Source organism: Carlito syrichta, unplaced genomic scaffold, assembly GCF_000164805.1.
Source record: "Carlito syrichta isolate Samal-C Ts95f unplaced genomic scaffold, Tarsius_syrichta-2.0.1 Scaffold309718, whole genome shotgun sequence".
Classification (NCBI taxonomy): domain Eukaryota; kingdom Metazoa; phylum Chordata; class Mammalia; order Primates; family Tarsiidae; genus Carlito; species Carlito syrichta.
In genome coordinates this window covers 251628-269684 of record NW_007253814.1, presented here as the reverse complement: position 1 = coordinate 269684, position 18057 = coordinate 251628, and the positions used below count along the sequence as shown (strand labels likewise).

Sequence of the window (18057 nt, the reverse complement as noted above, 5' to 3'; positions counted from 1 at the left end):
GTAGAGATGAGGTCTCACTATGTTGTCTAGGCTGATCTCCCACTCTTGGGCTTAAGCAGTCCTCCTGCCTTGGCCTCTCAAAGTACTTGAGTTCAGGCATGAGCCACCACACCTGGTCCCAACTGACAAGGTTTTTAAAAAGTTGTCTGCTTCTTCTCTCTACCCAAAGAGGATAAGAGTGAAGGATTTGAGTTAGAATAGTTCATGAGGAGTTGGGTAAAGAGATTAGAAATTGTTATAATGACCTAAGTAGAGGTGGGGAGATAGGAATACATTTAAATGACCTTGAAAGAACTGTCTTTGTTTGGTAGAGTGTGGATTTTAAAGAAACATGAGATTTGGATGGGATCAAAAAATGTTTTTAGCGTGAATTTTATAGCTAACTTGATTATTGCAATGGAAACAGTGATGGAAGAAAGCGGATTTTTAAAATGTGTTTATCATTTTAAAGATAGCTACAACTTTGGTTTTTTAGAAATTGAGTTGTTTTCAGTAATTAAATTTATTGATGTAGACTTAGTTATTGGAGCATAAAAGTAAATTAATTTAGATGAAACTTTCTGAAGTGATACGTTCCTCTTGCCATTCTAAAAAGTGTAGTTTTGAATGATATATATTTTATGGTTTATAAACTATTCTAAGTGTCATATAAGTGTACAATAGTATTTTTAAATCATGTTTTCTTGGTGAAGCCTCCTCTTTATGATGGGCACCAGTTAGTTGCAGTGCTATAATACTGCTGATACCTTCAGAGCTTGTGACTGAGGTGTAGGAATGTTAGTCCTATCTCTTAATTGCTTCAGATTATTTTTTGAGGTTTCGTATTTTTTCTTCTATCTTATTTCCTGGAAGTTAATATTTCTTACTATACTGTTTATAATCAGATCCTATCAATTCCTTGATTAAAGCCATGCAGTTACTTCCTGTCACACCCAGAATAAAACCCAAACCCTGTAATATGGCCTACAACACCCTACAGAATATAGTCGTGCCCATCTCATCTTCTCTCACTTTTTGCCTTGTAAGTCTCCAGCTACAGTGGCCTTCCTTTGTACTTGGTATTTATTTCCTTGGCTTGGTGTGATCTTCTCTCAGTACTTTATATTCCTGCCTCTTGATAATTCAGGTTATACATTCCTTGAATATCTTAGCTAAAGTAGCCACTGGTCATGTCCACTCCCCTTCCGCAGATACCATGCTGCACCATGCTGTATTATTACACAATATAATCTTCAGAATACTTTTTCTATCTGAACTTACCTAATTATTTTTTTGTTTATTGTCTGTCTTCCCCACTAAAATATAACTATCTCCTTCATCTCTGGCACCTATAAATTGTCTGGAACATGATTGAAACATATTTGATAGTATATTTCTCCTTTGGATAATCAAACTTGTAAACTTTTTTTTTTTTTTTTTTTTGAGAAAGCAGGATTTATTGAGGACAGAAAAGCTCCCACAGTGGGAGGGGACCCGAAGGAGTTGTCCTCAAATTTGTAAACTTTTAAGTAAATTAAGAATAAATAGACTCTGGATAAGACCAGGTGGCTCTTCTTTGATATTTGCCTCTTTGACATCTATTTTGACTCATCAGAATGAATAATTCCCATCTGAATTCTAGAAAGATGATGATGCCAATTGATTACCAGCTAATCACAAATTTATTAGATGGAAAGGCCTTTTTCATTTATTTTATTTACAATTCCTTTTACTTATTTAATATTCTTAACCATTGAATTTGATGTCTGCACTGAAGGGAGAGGTGGTATATTTTTAGTCACCATTAGATGATGCCTATAACCTAGATGGACCAACAGAGATGAAAAATACCTGTTGCTAACTGGTGAATATTGGGAGAAAGTTTGACCTGTCCAATGTGATTCACATTATATGTACCTATGACTGATGTCTAAGTTACTGCTAATTGGCATTTCAGCTGAAAACCTTGGCAAAACTCATTATAGAGCTTGCTTTAGTGGGGAAAACAAGATGAACATAAAGAAGGATAGTATAATAGTGTAAATGTTAAAGAAATGAAAGGGAAGAAATGAAAAATTCCTTGTTATATTTATCTTCAAAACCAACACTGAATATTTCTGTTTTTCTTTATGTCTATATGCATATTTATTTGTCATGTATATTACAAAAATGATATGCCATGTATATAAAACTTATAGTGTGTTTTTAGAAACCTGGCATTTTATCAGGAGCATCTCTTCATGACCTTAGGTATTCCTCAAAAAATATGATTTTCAGTATCTGTAAAATATTTTATCAAATAGATGTGTTGTCATTTATTTGACATTCCTATTTTTTCTACCTTCTCATATTATTGACTGTTCAGGTTCTTTCCAACTTTTCACTAGTATAAATAAGCACATCATTATTTTAAAATATGTCCTAATTAGCACTTAGACAGTTGGAGAAGCTCTATCTATGTTTACTCTGCCCTCTGTTAATCAGAACTCAAGCCTTTGCTCCTTATTACCTTGCTATCATACTCAGACCAACTCTTAGCTCCTTAAATAGTGTTAACTGATAGATTTATATAATTCATTTTAAAAATTAAAGGGAGATGCAAAGAAAACCTTTATTGGGAGTTCCATGTTGTGCTAAGTGCTTCATATCATTGTGTTTTATCCTCAAAATAAACATCCTTGGGAGGAAGATGACTTCTGCATCCTACAAATTAACTAAAGCTTAGAGGGTGATGTTCATATAACTGATAAATAGCAGAGGTAGAGTTTGAAGGAGGCTCTGTCCAATTCCAAAGCATAAGTTCTTTCTATCATTTTGTACTACTTCCCTAAAAAAGTAATAATGGGTGGGACATGGTGGCTCACACCTATAATCCCAGTGCTTTGAGGGTCTAGGCAGAAGGATCTCTTAAGGCCAGAATTTCAGGACCAATCTTGGCAACAGAGTAAGACCTATCCATACAAAAAGTTTTTAAAAATTAGCCAGGCCCTAGCTACTTGGGAGACTGAGATGGGAGGATCACTGGAATCCAACAGTTTAAGGTTACAGTGAGCTTTGATTGCCTACTGTACTTCAGCCTGGATGACAGCCTATCTGAAAAAAAAATATTGATGGTCATGATGATAATGATAATTATGATAATACTCTTTTAATAGTAACAGCAGCTAATTGGTTTTTTGTTTGTTTGTTTGTTTTGAGTTGGAGTCTCACTCTGTCACCCAGACTGGAGTACAGTGGCCGCTACCGGCCACCGCAGCCTCAACCTGCTGGGCTCTGGTGATCCTTCTGCCTCAGCCTTCCACGTAGCCGGAACTACAGGCGCACGCTACCACACCCGGCTAATTTTTTGATTTATTGTAGAGATGAGGTCTCGCCAAGTTGTGGGCTCAGGCAATCCACTCACCTTAGCCTCCCAAAGCATGGGATTACAGACTGAGCCACCAAGCCGCTAGCTAATTGTTTTTTAATGGTTTACTGTGTGTCAGAGGTTATCTCATTTAATCTTCAACACAGTCTATGAGATAAGCTCCATAGTGAGCCTAGCTTTAGAAAGAAGAGGATTAGAGACGGTAAAGTGACTAAGTCACCCAGCCATAGTAAGTATGTGGTGGAGCAACCAAAAAACGACCTGATCCTATCCTGATATTTTAAAATAAAGAACTTGATATACAAATTTGTTCATGTTTCTCTAGCTTCCTTAGTACTTTTACAGTGTAGCCATTTGGAGTAAGTTTTAAGCTCTTTGGAATCTATTTTAATTAAATAATGACTATATTAATAATTTCTATTTTAGGAGGTTCAATCACTTTAAGTTTTTTTCCAGTACTAATATGACTCTTAAATTGTTACACTGTATGATGGCCCTTGAGGATATTTTCATTTCGTAAACGAGGACATAGACAGCAGATTAATTGTTTGCCTAAGGTCTTATATAAAACTAGAAGCAAATCTAGAACAGGGACTTAGTTTTTGATTTTAGGTCATGCACCTACTTTTATCTTGAAATCTTTCATGTTCGTGTGTTGAGTTGTTAAAGCTGTGATATGAAATTGACTGGGCCAGAAGGACCTTGCCGCATATTTTTCTCAATCTAATTGAGAAAATTAGGTCTCTGAAAGTTCTGCAACCTAAAGGACAAGAAAAGATCCTTATATTTAGTCTAATTTATATGTTGAGGACCAATCACAACTAGTCATTCCACATTTAAAAAATGTACACTTCTTTATTTTTAAGTTTTCAGGAGAAAAATTATACTAAAGTTATTTTATGTAACAATCTGTATAGAAAATCTTCAAACTATCTAGCCTAAATCTCTCATGCTGATAGTTAAGCTTGTTCTATTCTGTTCTTATAACAAGTGTAGGCATAGATAACTATCATTCTTCATACAAAAGTTCTTCCTAGCCTTACATAACAGCTTCTTTTAACTGAGTGCTTGCATTTTTATTCCATAAATGCTAATAGCTTGCTGTGAGTCAGTTTTGTACCAGTATGCCATAATAGACAGGGTTCTTATCCTTTGAAGTCCTAAAAATCCTGCTGGGCATTAAAGCATGAGTATAGGAGAACAAGAAAGCTTCAAGGTTGTATTTCCACTGTGCTAAGCCAACAGGGCAAAGGATAGATCCATACGAGGAGGGTAAGACTCTGGTGCCTCTATTGGGCAGAAAACTTGTAACATTTATTTTTTTCTCTCCACTGTGTAATACTCAAATCTGGGTAATTGGCATATTTGCCACTTCAAAAACTTATTATTTCTTTGTGTTGGAAACATTCAAAATCCTCTCTTCTAGCTGTTTGAAAATATACAGTAAATAATTGTTAACTATTTTCACTCTCCAGTGCTATTGAGCACTAGAACTTATTTCTCCTATATGGCTCTTCTTTGTATCTATTAACCAGCCTCTTCCTATTTCCCCTCCCCAACCCTTCTTCTGGTAACCACAATTCTACTCTATTTCTATAAGCTCAATTTTTTCTTTTTTTAGTTCCCACATTTGAGTGAGGACATGCAGTATTTATCTTTCTGTACCTGGCTTATTTCAATTATTCCAATGTCTCTTACGCTTCTTCGTATTGCTGAGAATAGTAGGATTTCATTTTTTTAATGAATAGTATTTAATTGTGTATATATAACACATATTTTTAATTCATTCATCTGTTGATGGACACTTAGATTGATTCCATATGTTGACTTTTGTGAATAGTGCTGCAGCAAACATAGTGGGGCAGCTATACTATTTTCTTTCCTTTGGATATATACCCAGTCATGGAATTGCTGGAGCATATATTTCTATTTAAAATTTGTTTTGAGGAACCTCCATACTGTTTTCCATAATGGCTATATTAATTTACATTCCCACCAAAAATGTTTAAGGGATCCCTTTTCTCTACTTCCTCACCAGCTTCTGTTCTTTCATGTGTTTTTGACAATAGCCATTATAACTGGAGCAAGGTAATATCTCATGGTGGTTTTGATTTGCCTTTACCTGATGGTTAGTGCTGTTGCACACTTTTTTTCATATACTTGTTGGCCACTTATATGTCTTCTTTTGAGAAACGTCTGTAGATCATTTGCCTATCCTTTAATTGGATTATTTGCTTTGTAACTGTTGAGTTGATCGAGTTATTTATATATTCTTGGTATTAGTCAGTTGTTGAATGATTAGTTTGCAAATATTTTCCCCCATTCTACAGATTGTCTCTTCACTCTGATGATTGTTTTCTTTTCTATGCAGGAGTCTTTAGCTTAATATAGACCCCTTTGTCGATTTTTCCTTTGTTGCCTCTGCTTTTGAAGTCTTACCCATATATTCTTTGCTCAGAGCTAGGTTTTCTTCTGGTCATTTAATAGTTTGGGGTATTGCATTTAAGTCTTCAATCCATTTTGAGTTGATTTTTTGATATGATGAGAAATAGGGGTCTAACTTTATTCTTCTACATAGGGATATTTAGTTTTCCTAGCACCTTTTATTGAAAAAGCCGTCTTTTTCCCAGTGAATGTTCTTGGTGCCTTTGTTAAAAATCAGTTGACTGTAAATACGTGTTTTTATTTCTGGGTTCTCAATGCTTCCTTAGTTTTATTTCAACAATTATACACTCCCTTTTTCTGTACTCTTCTACTAGCTCTTCCTCTTCCTAACTTGAACATGCTCAAGTCTTTGAATCATTAAAAAAAAAAAAAAGCCTGCTACTATCCACATTGTCTTCAGGTGAGTCCCCACAGCAGGCCTCTACCTTCTCTTCATGGCCATTTATTTTGCAGAATGTTCCCCAGTTTAGATCTGTCTGATGTTTGCTCATGATTTGGTTGAGATTATGCATTTTTAGTAAGGATAATATAGAAGTATTTCTTATCAACACAGTATAGAAGCGAAGTTCTGATCTTGTGAAATTGACACATCTCATTACTGTTCACATTAACTTTGATCATTTGGTTAAGGCAATTTCTGCCAGGTTTTCCTAGTGTTGTATCATTTTTCACTTTGTCATTTATAAATATCTTGCAGGGAGGTACTTTGAGTGTATATAAATATCCTGTTTCTCAGCATACACTTGCCCACCTATCCATTGATGATTCTTGCCTACAGCAGTTATTACTCTGATGTTTGTCAAATGGATGGTTTTCTATTTTTATCATTCTTAAGTAGTAGAGGTTCTTAACCTGAGGTCCTCGCTGTGTCAATATACCTGTATGCATTTTACTTTGCAGAAGAAGTGCAGAATTGGTCACATTTTCAAGAGATCATTAGAGAGTATTATCTGTTTTCTATCCATCACTACTTTCTAAGCGTTGTGGTCATAGCATCCCCATTAGGATAGATTAAAGGTACATGTAGCTTTGTGTATTTGCCTTCTGTTTCTGATCTCTTTGCACAGTTTATTCTGTATTCCTCTGAAAAGATTCATTGCATAGAAGACCAACGTATACCTGAGGCGAATAAAAGCAGAGCTGCAGTGTTTGTTGTTGTCCTGTATTGCCGAGACTGTTTTTTTCCTGGCCTACAGTCTGTGAATCACTACATTTTGCTCTATATATTCCTAGTTTGATCTCAGAGAACCTGTATTTTCATATCTATGGAGTTTTAAAAATAAATACAATATTTGGTCCATCTTGTAAAAAAAGACTGATTCAAGTTTTAGTTTTTTGAAACTAATACTACCACAGATTGTAATAACTTAGTTTCTTTTTTATTCTGAGCTATGCTTTTTTGAAGTAAATATATTCTAAAACAAAAGCTTAATTAAGACTTTACCTGAAACATGAATTTTTGTAAGATGTTGTTTGTATTTTGACTGCTGATGTCTAGAAACTATTTTTATGGCTTTGTCCTTTATATTGCTAGCAAAAATGAGATTCTTATTTTTTTGTTCTTTAGAAGATACTCAGTTTCTTTCACCCATGCATTAAAAAAAAAAAAAAAAACTACTAAAAAAAAAAAAAAAAAAAAGAATGGCCAGTTTGGCAGAAGAAAATTATGCAGTAATGATAGAGTTGGAGGATCGTTCATGAACTGATCTTATTCTTATAATAGATGATTATCTCAGTCTAATATGGCTTTTATAAGAGTTTATTCTTTTACAGTAGTATAGAGACACTTGAAATAAACTAAACTCTACTATATAGTGTAAAATTCAATGGTTTATTGAAAGAAGACAATATGTAAGCTTCATTGAGCAATACCTGTTTTCTTTTCTCCACTTGGAAAATCAGTACTTTGCTATTCCAGACATTTCTTTGGATATTAAGTCTTTGAAAATAGAGATACTTTTTTTCTCCTTCAAACATTCAGATCTTTTTTGGACTAATGCTATGGGGAAAATTAAATTTAAATCAAAGGGATCAATATAAGTAAAGACACAGACATTTTCCAGTATGGTATATACACATGTAGGGGAAGGTCACAACCAGTTTATTGCCACAAAAATACAACACATGAGGAAAACAAATGTCAGGAGCTAGTGTCATAGAGATTGGTAGATGCCATATTGTGATAGGCTTATATGCCAAATTAGGGAGCTTGGATTACTGCTGACTCTTAGAGGTAAGGAGGGCCTGAACTATGGGAGTGGTAGAAAGGGCTGAATTCAAGAAATATTAAGGAGATGAAATCATGTAGGCATAGTGGTAAATCAAGTGTAGGAAGTGAGATAGGAGTCAAGGGACTTGGCATAGGTGAATGGTAATCCCCCCTCAAATAGAAAGTGTAAGAAGAAAAGCAGATTTTGGGAAAATAAGATATGTTCAATGTTGCACACTGAGGAGTCTGAGGTGTTTATGGGGTATAGTCGGAGACATCCATGTGATGTCTTGGGGGACCTTGAGATTGGGGGGTCATTAGTGTAATGGTGGTGGATGGAACTGAATGATTAAGATTACTCAGGGAGGATTGTAGAGTAAGAAGAGCTGTAGGCTAAGGACATAAGGATTCTGGGAATCATGTACGTTTAATGGGCAAGCAAAAAGAAAAACAGTTTTTCTAAGAGAAGGCAGTATCATAGAGGCCAATGAAAAAGACTTTTCTTTTTTAATTTTAAAGATGTGGAGTACAATTCAGGGTTAGGTATACGAATGTTCATTTTGCAGGTACCCTTTTTGATGAGGCATACCCCCACCTCCCCTGGCAGTTTCCCACTACTGCCAATCCCACCCCACCCTCCCTTGGCAGTTTCCCACTACTGCCAAACCCTTTCTTATAGTATTATGATAATTGTTCAAGAAAATATATGATACTCTGTTCTTCATTTCTGTGATAGATCTCTTAGTATTGTAGACTCTAAGTCCATCCAAGTTGCTGCAAAGTTCATAATTTTGTTCTTCTTTATGGCTTAATAATATTCCATTGTGTATATGTACCACATTTTTTTTTTAATCCAGTCCTCTTTCGATGGGCAGCACTGTGGGTTCCATGTTTTTGCTATTGTAAATAATCCTGCAATAAACATGTGTGTGCAGGTATCTTTCATAGAGTGATTTGAGTTCTTCTGGATATATTTCAAGTAGGGGGATTGCAGGGTCATATGAAAGGTCAATTTTTAGGTCTTTTAAGAATCGCCACACTGTTTTCCACAGAGGTTGTACTAGTTTACACTCCCACCAACAGTGTATCAGTGTTCCCTTTTCCCCACATCCTCTCCAGCATCTGTTGTTTTTTGAGTTATTGATGATGGCCATCCTGACTGGAGTTAGGTGGTATCACAGTGCAGTTTTAATTTGCATTTCTTTGATGACTAGTGAGGCTGAGCACTTTTTCATGTGTCTGTTGGTTGCTCATATGTCTTCTTTTGAGAAATGCCTATTCATATCATTTGCCCACTTTGTAATGGGGCTTCCCCCCCCCCCCGCTTTTTGTCACATTTGAGTTCCTTGTTAGACCTCTAGATGTTAGACCTCTGTCAGACATACAGTTGGCAAATATTTTTTCCCAGTTTGTGGGCTGTCTCCCTGCTCTCTTGATGGTTTCTTTGGCTTTGCAGATGCTTGTCAGTTTGATGAGGTCCCACTTGTCTCTCTTATCTCTTATGGTGTGGGCACTTGGGGTTTTGATCAGGAATTGACTGTCAGTTCCAATTTCCATAAGGGTGTCTCCTGCATTTTCTATGTTCTTATAGTTTGAGGTTTTACATTTAGGTCTTTGATCCATTTAGAGTTGATTTTTGTGTATGGGGATAGGTAGAGGTCCTGTTTCAATCTTCTGCATGTGATCAGCCAGTTATCCCAGCACCATTTACTGAATAGGTTCTCCTCTCCCCAGTGTTTGGATGGAGACTTTGTCGAAGATGAGTTGGTTGAGAAATTGGGGTTTTACTTCTGGAATCTCTATCCTGTTCTGTTGGTCTATATACCTGTTTTTGTACCAATACCAGACTTTTGATTATTGTAGCTTTATAATAAAGTTTAAAGTCTGAGAGTGTGATACCTCCTGCTTTTGTGTGTGTGTGTGTGTGTGTGTGTGTGTGTGTGTGTGTGTGTGTGTGTTTTGTTTTGGCTATTTGTGGTTGTTTATGTTTCCATATTAAGTCCTGTATTGTTGTTTCCAGGTCTGAGAAGAATGCTGCGGGTAATTTGTTAAATCTGTGTTAAATCTGTAGATTACCTTGGGTAGTAGGATGGACATCTTAACAATGTTGATTCTTCCAATCCTTGAGCATGGAATATATTTCCATTTGTTTGTGTCATCTTGTCTTTGAGCAGTGTTTTGTAGTTTTCGGTGTAAAGGTCTTTCATGTCTCTTGTTAGGAAGATGCCAAGGTATTTAATTTAATTTTATTTTTTTTATGGTTATTGTGAATGGGATTGTGCTTTTTATTTTGGTTTCTGTTTATTTTTGGTGTATAGGAATGCAACTGTCTTTTGCACATTTATTTAATACCCTGAAACTTTGCCAAAGTCCTTTATCAGTGCAAGCAGGTTTTTGACAGGTTCTCTTGGGTTTTCGAGGTATAGAATCATGTTATCTGCAAGGAGGGATAACTTGGCTTCCTCTTTTTCTATTTGGAGAGGAAGACTTTTAAAGAAGTGAGTGAGAATATAAATTTAGCACCATTAGTCCTCAGTCTGTGGTTGAATGCACCAGAGAAACTGACTGAGTTTCCTTTTTTATCAGAATTTCCAAAATTTTGACCAAATTGCAGTTTTTTTTCTGTTCTTCAGGACGTATAATTAAAGGAGAATGTTTTTTCACATCTTTAATCATTTGTTCTATTGTAATTTTTCTGTCTCACTATTTGGGGATTTACTTTATTTTCCATTGTTCTTCATTCCTAATTTTCTTAAAATTTATTGGAAGACTTATAAGTACTGCCTGAGTCAGACTGCCATAGGCCAATGCAAACTTGATTCTTTTTCTTTGTTACTAAGTGTGTAATGTCAACACTGAGGATCACACTAAACCCAAATTCATTTTAATGATAACTCATGTTTACAAACTTTACAGTCTCCATATCTTCTCACTTAATTTATTTGGTTCTTACAAGAAGCTTATGAGACAGGTAGGGCAGAGTGTTATCTTTATTTTTCTTTTCCAGTTGTGGGATCTGTACCCTTGTTTAATTATGTTACCTGTTCATAGACAGCTTTTCATTTTCTGTTTCATTGGATATATAAACTAAAATGTTAAAGCTGAAGGGAACCTTAGAAGTCATCTTTTCCAATGTCTTTATTTTACAAATGAGTAAACAGGCCCAAAGAGGTAAAATCGCTTTCCTAAGATCATATAGACAAAAAAAAAGCAAAATAAGATCTGGAACCCAGTTTTCTTAATTCCTGGTCTCCAAGAGCCACAAATTTAATTTGCATTATACGTAAAGTTAGGCCAAGACTTGCAGCTTCAATATTCTCATTTTATTTTTATGTTTCTTGGAAATAGTGTGCAGTTCGTGCAGCCACAGAAGGCAGAACTCTCATTTTGGAAGGCTTGGAAAAGGCGGAGAGGAATGTTTTACCTGTTTTGAACAACTTGCTGGAAAACAGGGAGATGCAGCTTGAAGATGGACGCTTTCTGATGTCTGCCGAGCGTTATGACAAACTTCTCCAAGTAAGAGGAGAAAAATCCACTGCTTTCTCTTTGTTGTCAAGCTATGGGTAGTGCCATTTTGTTGTATGAGACAGTCTATTGGAATCAGGACAGATGTTCAGATGGTCCTTAGCGTTGGTAAATTGCTAAAGTAAAATCTTGACTTTGCAGTTTTATAAGACTTTTCTGTTTGCATTCCATGTCAGAAGACTTCCCAGATTTCTACCATCTTTTTTTTTTATTCAGTCTAATAACTATTCTTTTTCTCGTTTTTTTTTCTTTGTTCCTTTTTCCCTCCTTTCCCACCTTCTTTTTTTCCTTCCCTTCTTCTCTCAACAACTATTTACTAAAAGCTCAATGACTTCCAAACAGTGCTGGGCATCAGAGATACAAAGCTGAATTAAGTCTGGTTTTTAGCCTCAAGGAAACTCGCAGTCTAGTAGATATTAACAGAAATGAATAAAATATATGAAGGACACCTTGATGATTTAATCCACCAGCATCTCATACCTCGGTTGCTATAAGAACTTCCTAATTACACTCCCTGCCTCTATCCTTGCTCCCTGACCCTGTTCTCAACACAGTAGTCAGTGGTTGCTTTAAGACATGCCTCAGATTGGTTCACTGCCATACTCTAACCCCCACAGCTTCCTGTTCTTCTCAGGGTAAACTCCAAAGTCTCTAAAGTGGAATGCAGCACCTCATAGGATTTGGGCCCTTAGTACCTCAGGCCTTATTTCCTTCTATCATCTTCCTTTTTTACTCCACTCCAGCTACTCATATTCTCTTTATTGTTCCTTAAACATGTGAGGTAGGTATTCTTCTACCTTGTAGCCTTTGCATAGGCACCGCCCTCTTCCTGGGATGGTTTTTTCCTGGATATATACTTGGCTCACTCCTGTACCTTTTTCTAGTCTTTGCTCAAATGTTACATTATCAATGAAGCCTACCTTAACCATTTAAGATTGCTGTCTGTCCTTGGCCTCTGTACTCCCTTACCCTGCTCTATTTTTTTCCCATATTGTCTGTTAACATCCTACATTACTTACTTAGTATGTTTTCAGCTCATTGTCTGCTTCCTCTACCAGAATATAAGTTTCACAGGGAAGAGATTTTTTGTCACTGATGTTATCTCAAGTTTCTAGAACAATACCTGGCACACCAAAGGTGCTCAATGACTATTTGTTGAATGAAGAAGTGCAGTGCAACAAACTATACCACACTGGAGTTCTCTGTTGCTGACCTGTCTGCTGTAACTGATTGCCCTGCCTCTGCTCTCTAGGACCTAGAGTCTCTTTCACATTTGTCCTATAGAGATACAAATGTTGACTGCAAATTGTCATGAGAAAGAATCTGTGTCTTATACTTACTAGTCTTGTTCCAGGGTACTAATACAAGCCTGGACACACTAGGCCCTAAATAATGGATGTGGACTCCAGTGATGCTGATTAAACTGATGCTCTATGGCTGATAGGGCCAGAAGCAATTTGTTTCATTACTGCTCATGGGAGTTTCAGATAGTGTTTGTATTGTGCAGTATAGTCAATTTTTTGAGGGGGATTTATCCACAGATCATCTCATTTTAATATTAATTAGAAGTAGATAATTAAGTATTTAATCAATCTGAAAAAGTTAAATTCATTTATTCATATGGTTTTAGGTAATTTACTGAAATGAAAGCTATTTTTACTCTTTATTTTTTGAAGTACGTGGATATTATACAGAACATTTTCTCTATAGATACTTTCTAATTACAAAATAACTATTTGCCCCTAAAGACATATTAGTATTTACCATTTTTAGTAAATGATTTGGTAAAAAATACTCAGAATGTGGAATCATTTTTTTTAAAGTGCAGATGTGGCCGAGTGCATTGGCTCATAGCTCCCAGCACTTCTGAAGTGAGAGGACTGTCTGAGTTCACAGGTTCGAGACCAGCCTGGGCATCTTGGTGAGACCTTATCTCCACAATAAATCAAGAAAAATTAGCTGAGCATGGTGGCGCATATCTGTAGTTCCAACTATCCAGGATCGCCTGAGCCCAGCATGTCAAGGCTGTGGTGGATGTGAGCATGCCACTGCCCTCCCGCCTGGGTGACAGAGTGAGACTCCAACTCAAAAAAAAATAAAATAAAATAAAAATAAAGTATAGATGTTACTTCACAATACAAAGTTTGATACAGTCTTTATCCTTATAGTAGAATTCTGTACAGAGTAATTGAATTACTTTGGATAGGAATTAAGGATTTGGAGATCAAAAGAGTTTTAGTACACAAGGAATGCTTATTATTAAGTGAGAAGGATTTATTTCATTTTTTCCCAAAGTAAATATCAATTACATGCATAATTTTTATCAGTAAATATTATTTCTGTATCTATAGGATCTGTTTCATGAGACCCTCACAGAATATAGGCAAGATCCTTTCATAAAACTCTACCATCTTAAGACAGTTTCTATGGAAAAAAGATTCTAACACTATCATTTAATTCCCACTTAATTCTAGCTAGATTCAATATACTGAATTTTAATATCTCAAAAAAATGGTTTCATTGAGGTGATTAGAGTAGAATTTTATTACTGTGGAACTAGATATAGTCAGTTTATATGAACTTTATATTCTGATTATCATTTTCAGGTAAATGGAAATATTTAACTCTCTGAACATCGTACTCTTGATTTCTCAGACAGGGCTAGATTCAGACTCTCATTTTCTAGTGTATGTGACATGGGGCCATACTGTCAGTTTATTATTAAACATTTGTGATTTTGGTTCACACTAAAATATGATTGAAGTAATAGTTTATTATTTTTAAATTAAGTCATGCAGTCAGTAGACATTTGCCCTATTATGTGTTAGAAGAAATATATCCTCTCAAGACTGAATCTAGCCTGAGACAGTCACATATGAAAGTAAATGCATTAATGTGTAATGATAGAAGCTTGCATAGGGTACAGTGAAGGGGTACAAAAGTGGTAAAGAGAAGGAGGAGATCAGAAAAGGACTCATTTTTAAGAAGATGTCATTTGTGCTGAGCTTTCAATGATACTTTTGTTTGTGCTATGTAAACTGAAAGGGTATTCCAAGCAGTTGGAACAGGGTTGGTGAAGTAGCATCATGTGCTTGGAGAGCTGCAGTTGTGAGATGAGTTGGAGCATAGGGTCATGGAAGGCAGGTTGACAGGACAGGTGTGTACTGGTTGCTGAGACTGGGAGAATCAGACAGGACTCCTGCTAGGAAAGGCCTTAAGTGCCATGTTAAGAGTTTCTACACTGTCATATGAGCTGTGGCCTTTGAAGAGCTGCTGAAGGCAGCGGGCCCTTCTCTCAGAATATACCAATGCTCATTCATTCATGCAACTTTGTAAGCACCGTGGATCCTACTGCCGAAAACTGTGAAGAGTTGTTGATAGTCAGGCAGAGAAGGAAGGAAACAACATTCTCACACTTAGTTTTCCCAGTAGTCATAATAATACAGGTGATGTTATTCTACTTTCTTTTTGGGGGGGGCGGGGGCGTCTTAGTCTCACTCCCTCACCGAGGCAGGAAGGCAGTAGCACTCTCACAGCTACCCCATCGTTGACCTGCAGGGCTCAGGCAATCATTCCACCTCAGCCTTCCACATAGCTGGAACTACAGGCACGTGCTACCACACCTGGCTAATTTTTTTATTTATTGCACAGGTGAGGTCTTCCCAGGTTGTCCAGGCTGGTCTCCAACCCGTGGGCTCAGACAATCCTCCCACCTCGGCCTCCCAAAGTGCTGGGATTACAGGCTTGAGTCACCACGCCCAGCCTCTTTCCACTTTCTAGATGAGAATGCTGAGGCTCCAAAGGTGTAGCAACTAACTAAATGCACACTCTAACTAAATGTTGAGCAGCTGAGCCAGGATTTGTGACTCCAAAATCTGTACTGTGTCCATTATCTTGACTCTACTATATACTAGTTACAGGAACATGAGCAAGTTATATAACTCCTTTGAACTACAATTTGTTCATTCATATGAAAAGGAGCTTAAGTGATTCTGGTGAAAGTTAAATGAGAAAAATCCATGGAACCTGCTTACCATATAGTAAGTTTTCAAAGCATGTTATTACTAGTAATATCCCTTGCTGGAAATATACCCATAATCATAACTATCTATTTAAAGTCCTTGAGCAATCTTTGCTCTGCTGATGATCTGCTCACTTCTTTTTTTTTTTTTTGAGTTGGAGTCTCACTCCGTCGCCCAGACTGGAGTGCAGTGGCTGCTCCCAGTCACCGCAGCCTCGACCTGCTGGGCTCCGGCGATCCTTCTGCATCAGTCTTCCAAGTAGCCGGAATTACAGGCATGCGCTATCACGCCCGGCTCATTTTTTGATTTATTGTAGTGATGAGGTCTCGCTGCCCAGGCGGGTCTCGAACCCGTGGGCTCAGGCAATCCACTCACCTCAGCCTCCCAAAGGCACGGGATTACAGGCTGAGCCACCGAGCCCGGCTTCTGCTCACTTCTATTTGTGTGTTTTCCTTACCCTCTTGACTCGGTCTCTCTGTGTTACTGAATTAGAACCTGGAGATCTGACCTAGATCCTTTTTGTTCTTTGGTGTGTTAGCTGCTTTCCTTTCAAACCCCACCCTTCATGTTGTGAGGCTACCATGGCATCCTGAACCTGATTTCACTTTGCGCCCTTCCTTGACAGTTTTGTTTTGAAAGTGTTCTCAAATCGATTTTTCTCAACAATCAGTGCCTGAGTTCCTTGATGTGGCAGCTCTTGGGATTGTCATGTGTATCATATTTGCTGTAGTTTTTGGATCTCTTACTTTTATAGGATCATACTAAAACAGAGTTGGATGCTTGGAAGATTGTCCGAGTTAGTGAAAATTTCCGAGTGATTGCCTTGGGCTTGCCTGTGCCACGGTATTCTGGGAATCCATTAGACCCCCCTCTTCGTTCTCGATTTCAAGCCAGAGATATTTATTATCTGCCCTTCAAGGTGAGTGTGACCAAGAATAGTTTATTTTTTTAAACAGTTTTTCAGGAGTCAGACATGCTATCATTGCACCACAAGGTTACTTAACAGTTTTTCTATTTATAACAAGAGATTCAGTTCTATAAAAATGTTACTATGTTTTTAGATGTCCTCCTCAGTAGTTAATTAAAAGAAAAAAGATATAAGATGAAGAAAATTTCTGGAAACTAGGAAGAAAAATTATGGTGGCATTATTTGCCTGAACAATTTTTTTAAAGACTGACTTAGAAAATGAAATGTATTAAGAAATGATTTTTTGCTGTTAATTATGAGAGTCTGCTTAATTAAAAGATTGGATTATGTCTACTAACGTTTGCATTTAGTCTGTTACATTTCTTATTACTTGGTGTGATATGTTTCCATGTTATTTTAGGACCAACTTAAACTATTATATTCAGCTGGTGCCAATGTTTCTGCTGAAAAGTAAGTATATTTCTGTAGTTATCTGGACACAACATTGAATTTGTTTTGCCTGTTCATTGATTGATTGATTGTTCATTCAACAACTATTCTTTGAATAATTTTCAGTGTTAAGAGGTTTGGTAAGTGCTGGTGATAAAATTAATAAGATATTATTATTATTTGAATCAGGCTCTCACTTTTTTGCCCAGGCTGGAGTGCAGTCAGACCATCACAGCTCACTGCAGCCTCAAACTCCTGGGCTCAGGCTATCCTTCTGCCTTAACCTTCTGAGTAGCCAAGACTATAGGCTCATGCCACCACACCTGGCTAATTTTATTATTATTTGTAGAAATGAGGTATTGCTGTGTTGTCCAGGCTGGTCTTGAACTCCTGGGCTCAAGTGATCCTTCTATCTCTGCCTTCCAAAGTGTGGGAATTACAGGTGTGAGCCATCATGTCTAGCAAATATGATCTTTGATGACAAGAAACTCAAGATCTAATAGAGTTGAAGATATGTAAATAGCTTATTTTAATATATTATAACAAGTGCCATAATTTCAAAATATTGGGGCTATTTGTTGAGGGCTTCACAAACACATTGGTGTTTGAAATGAGTCCTGAAAAATTCAGGCTTTTGACAGATAGGGAATAGAATCAAGAAATTCTAAGACATATTTTTTTAAAGAATGGAATATGAGAAAATGCCTTGTTCTTAAGTCTTTAAAAAGTTCCCGGTGGCTAGAGTTTACGTTTTGGATTGAGAAAAGTGAGAGAGAAGGTTGCCAGGGTAGATTTGGGCCAGATCATGAAAAACCTGTGATGGATTTAGGAAATATATCTGTGTATCTAATCAGAATCTGAGTTTTAAGTGGAATCTGATATGGAGCCATTTTTGTTTAAGAATTAATAGTAGGAGCCGGGCTGGGTGGCTCAGCCTGTAATCCCGTGCCATTGGGAGGTTGAGGTGAGTGGATTGCCTGAGCCCGTGGGTTCAAGACCCGCCTGGTCAACTTGGGGAGACCTCATCTCCCCAATAAATCAAAAATTAGCCGGGCATGGTAGCGTGCGCCTCTAGTTCCAGCTACTTGGAAGGCTGAGGCAGAAGGATCGCCGGAGCCCAGCAGGCGAGGCTGCGGTGGCCGGGAGTGGCCAC

The 18057-nt window shown here is 37.0% G+C and overlaps 1 protein-coding gene across 1 annotated transcript in view; it reads left to right on the top strand.

The window, feature by feature from the left end:
- Nucleotides 1-18057, top strand: part of VWA8 (von Willebrand factor A domain containing 8) — a 256138-nt gene that overhangs the window by 67514 nt on the left and 170567 nt on the right. The window contains exons 5-7 of the mRNA XM_008067589.2: nucleotides 11349-11516; nucleotides 16302-16466; nucleotides 16876-16925. Coding sequence (XP_008065780.1) covers nucleotides 11349-11516; nucleotides 16302-16466; nucleotides 16876-16925 — 383 coding nt within the window. The remainder of the gene's footprint in view (nucleotides 1-11348; nucleotides 11517-16301; nucleotides 16467-16875; nucleotides 16926-18057) is intronic.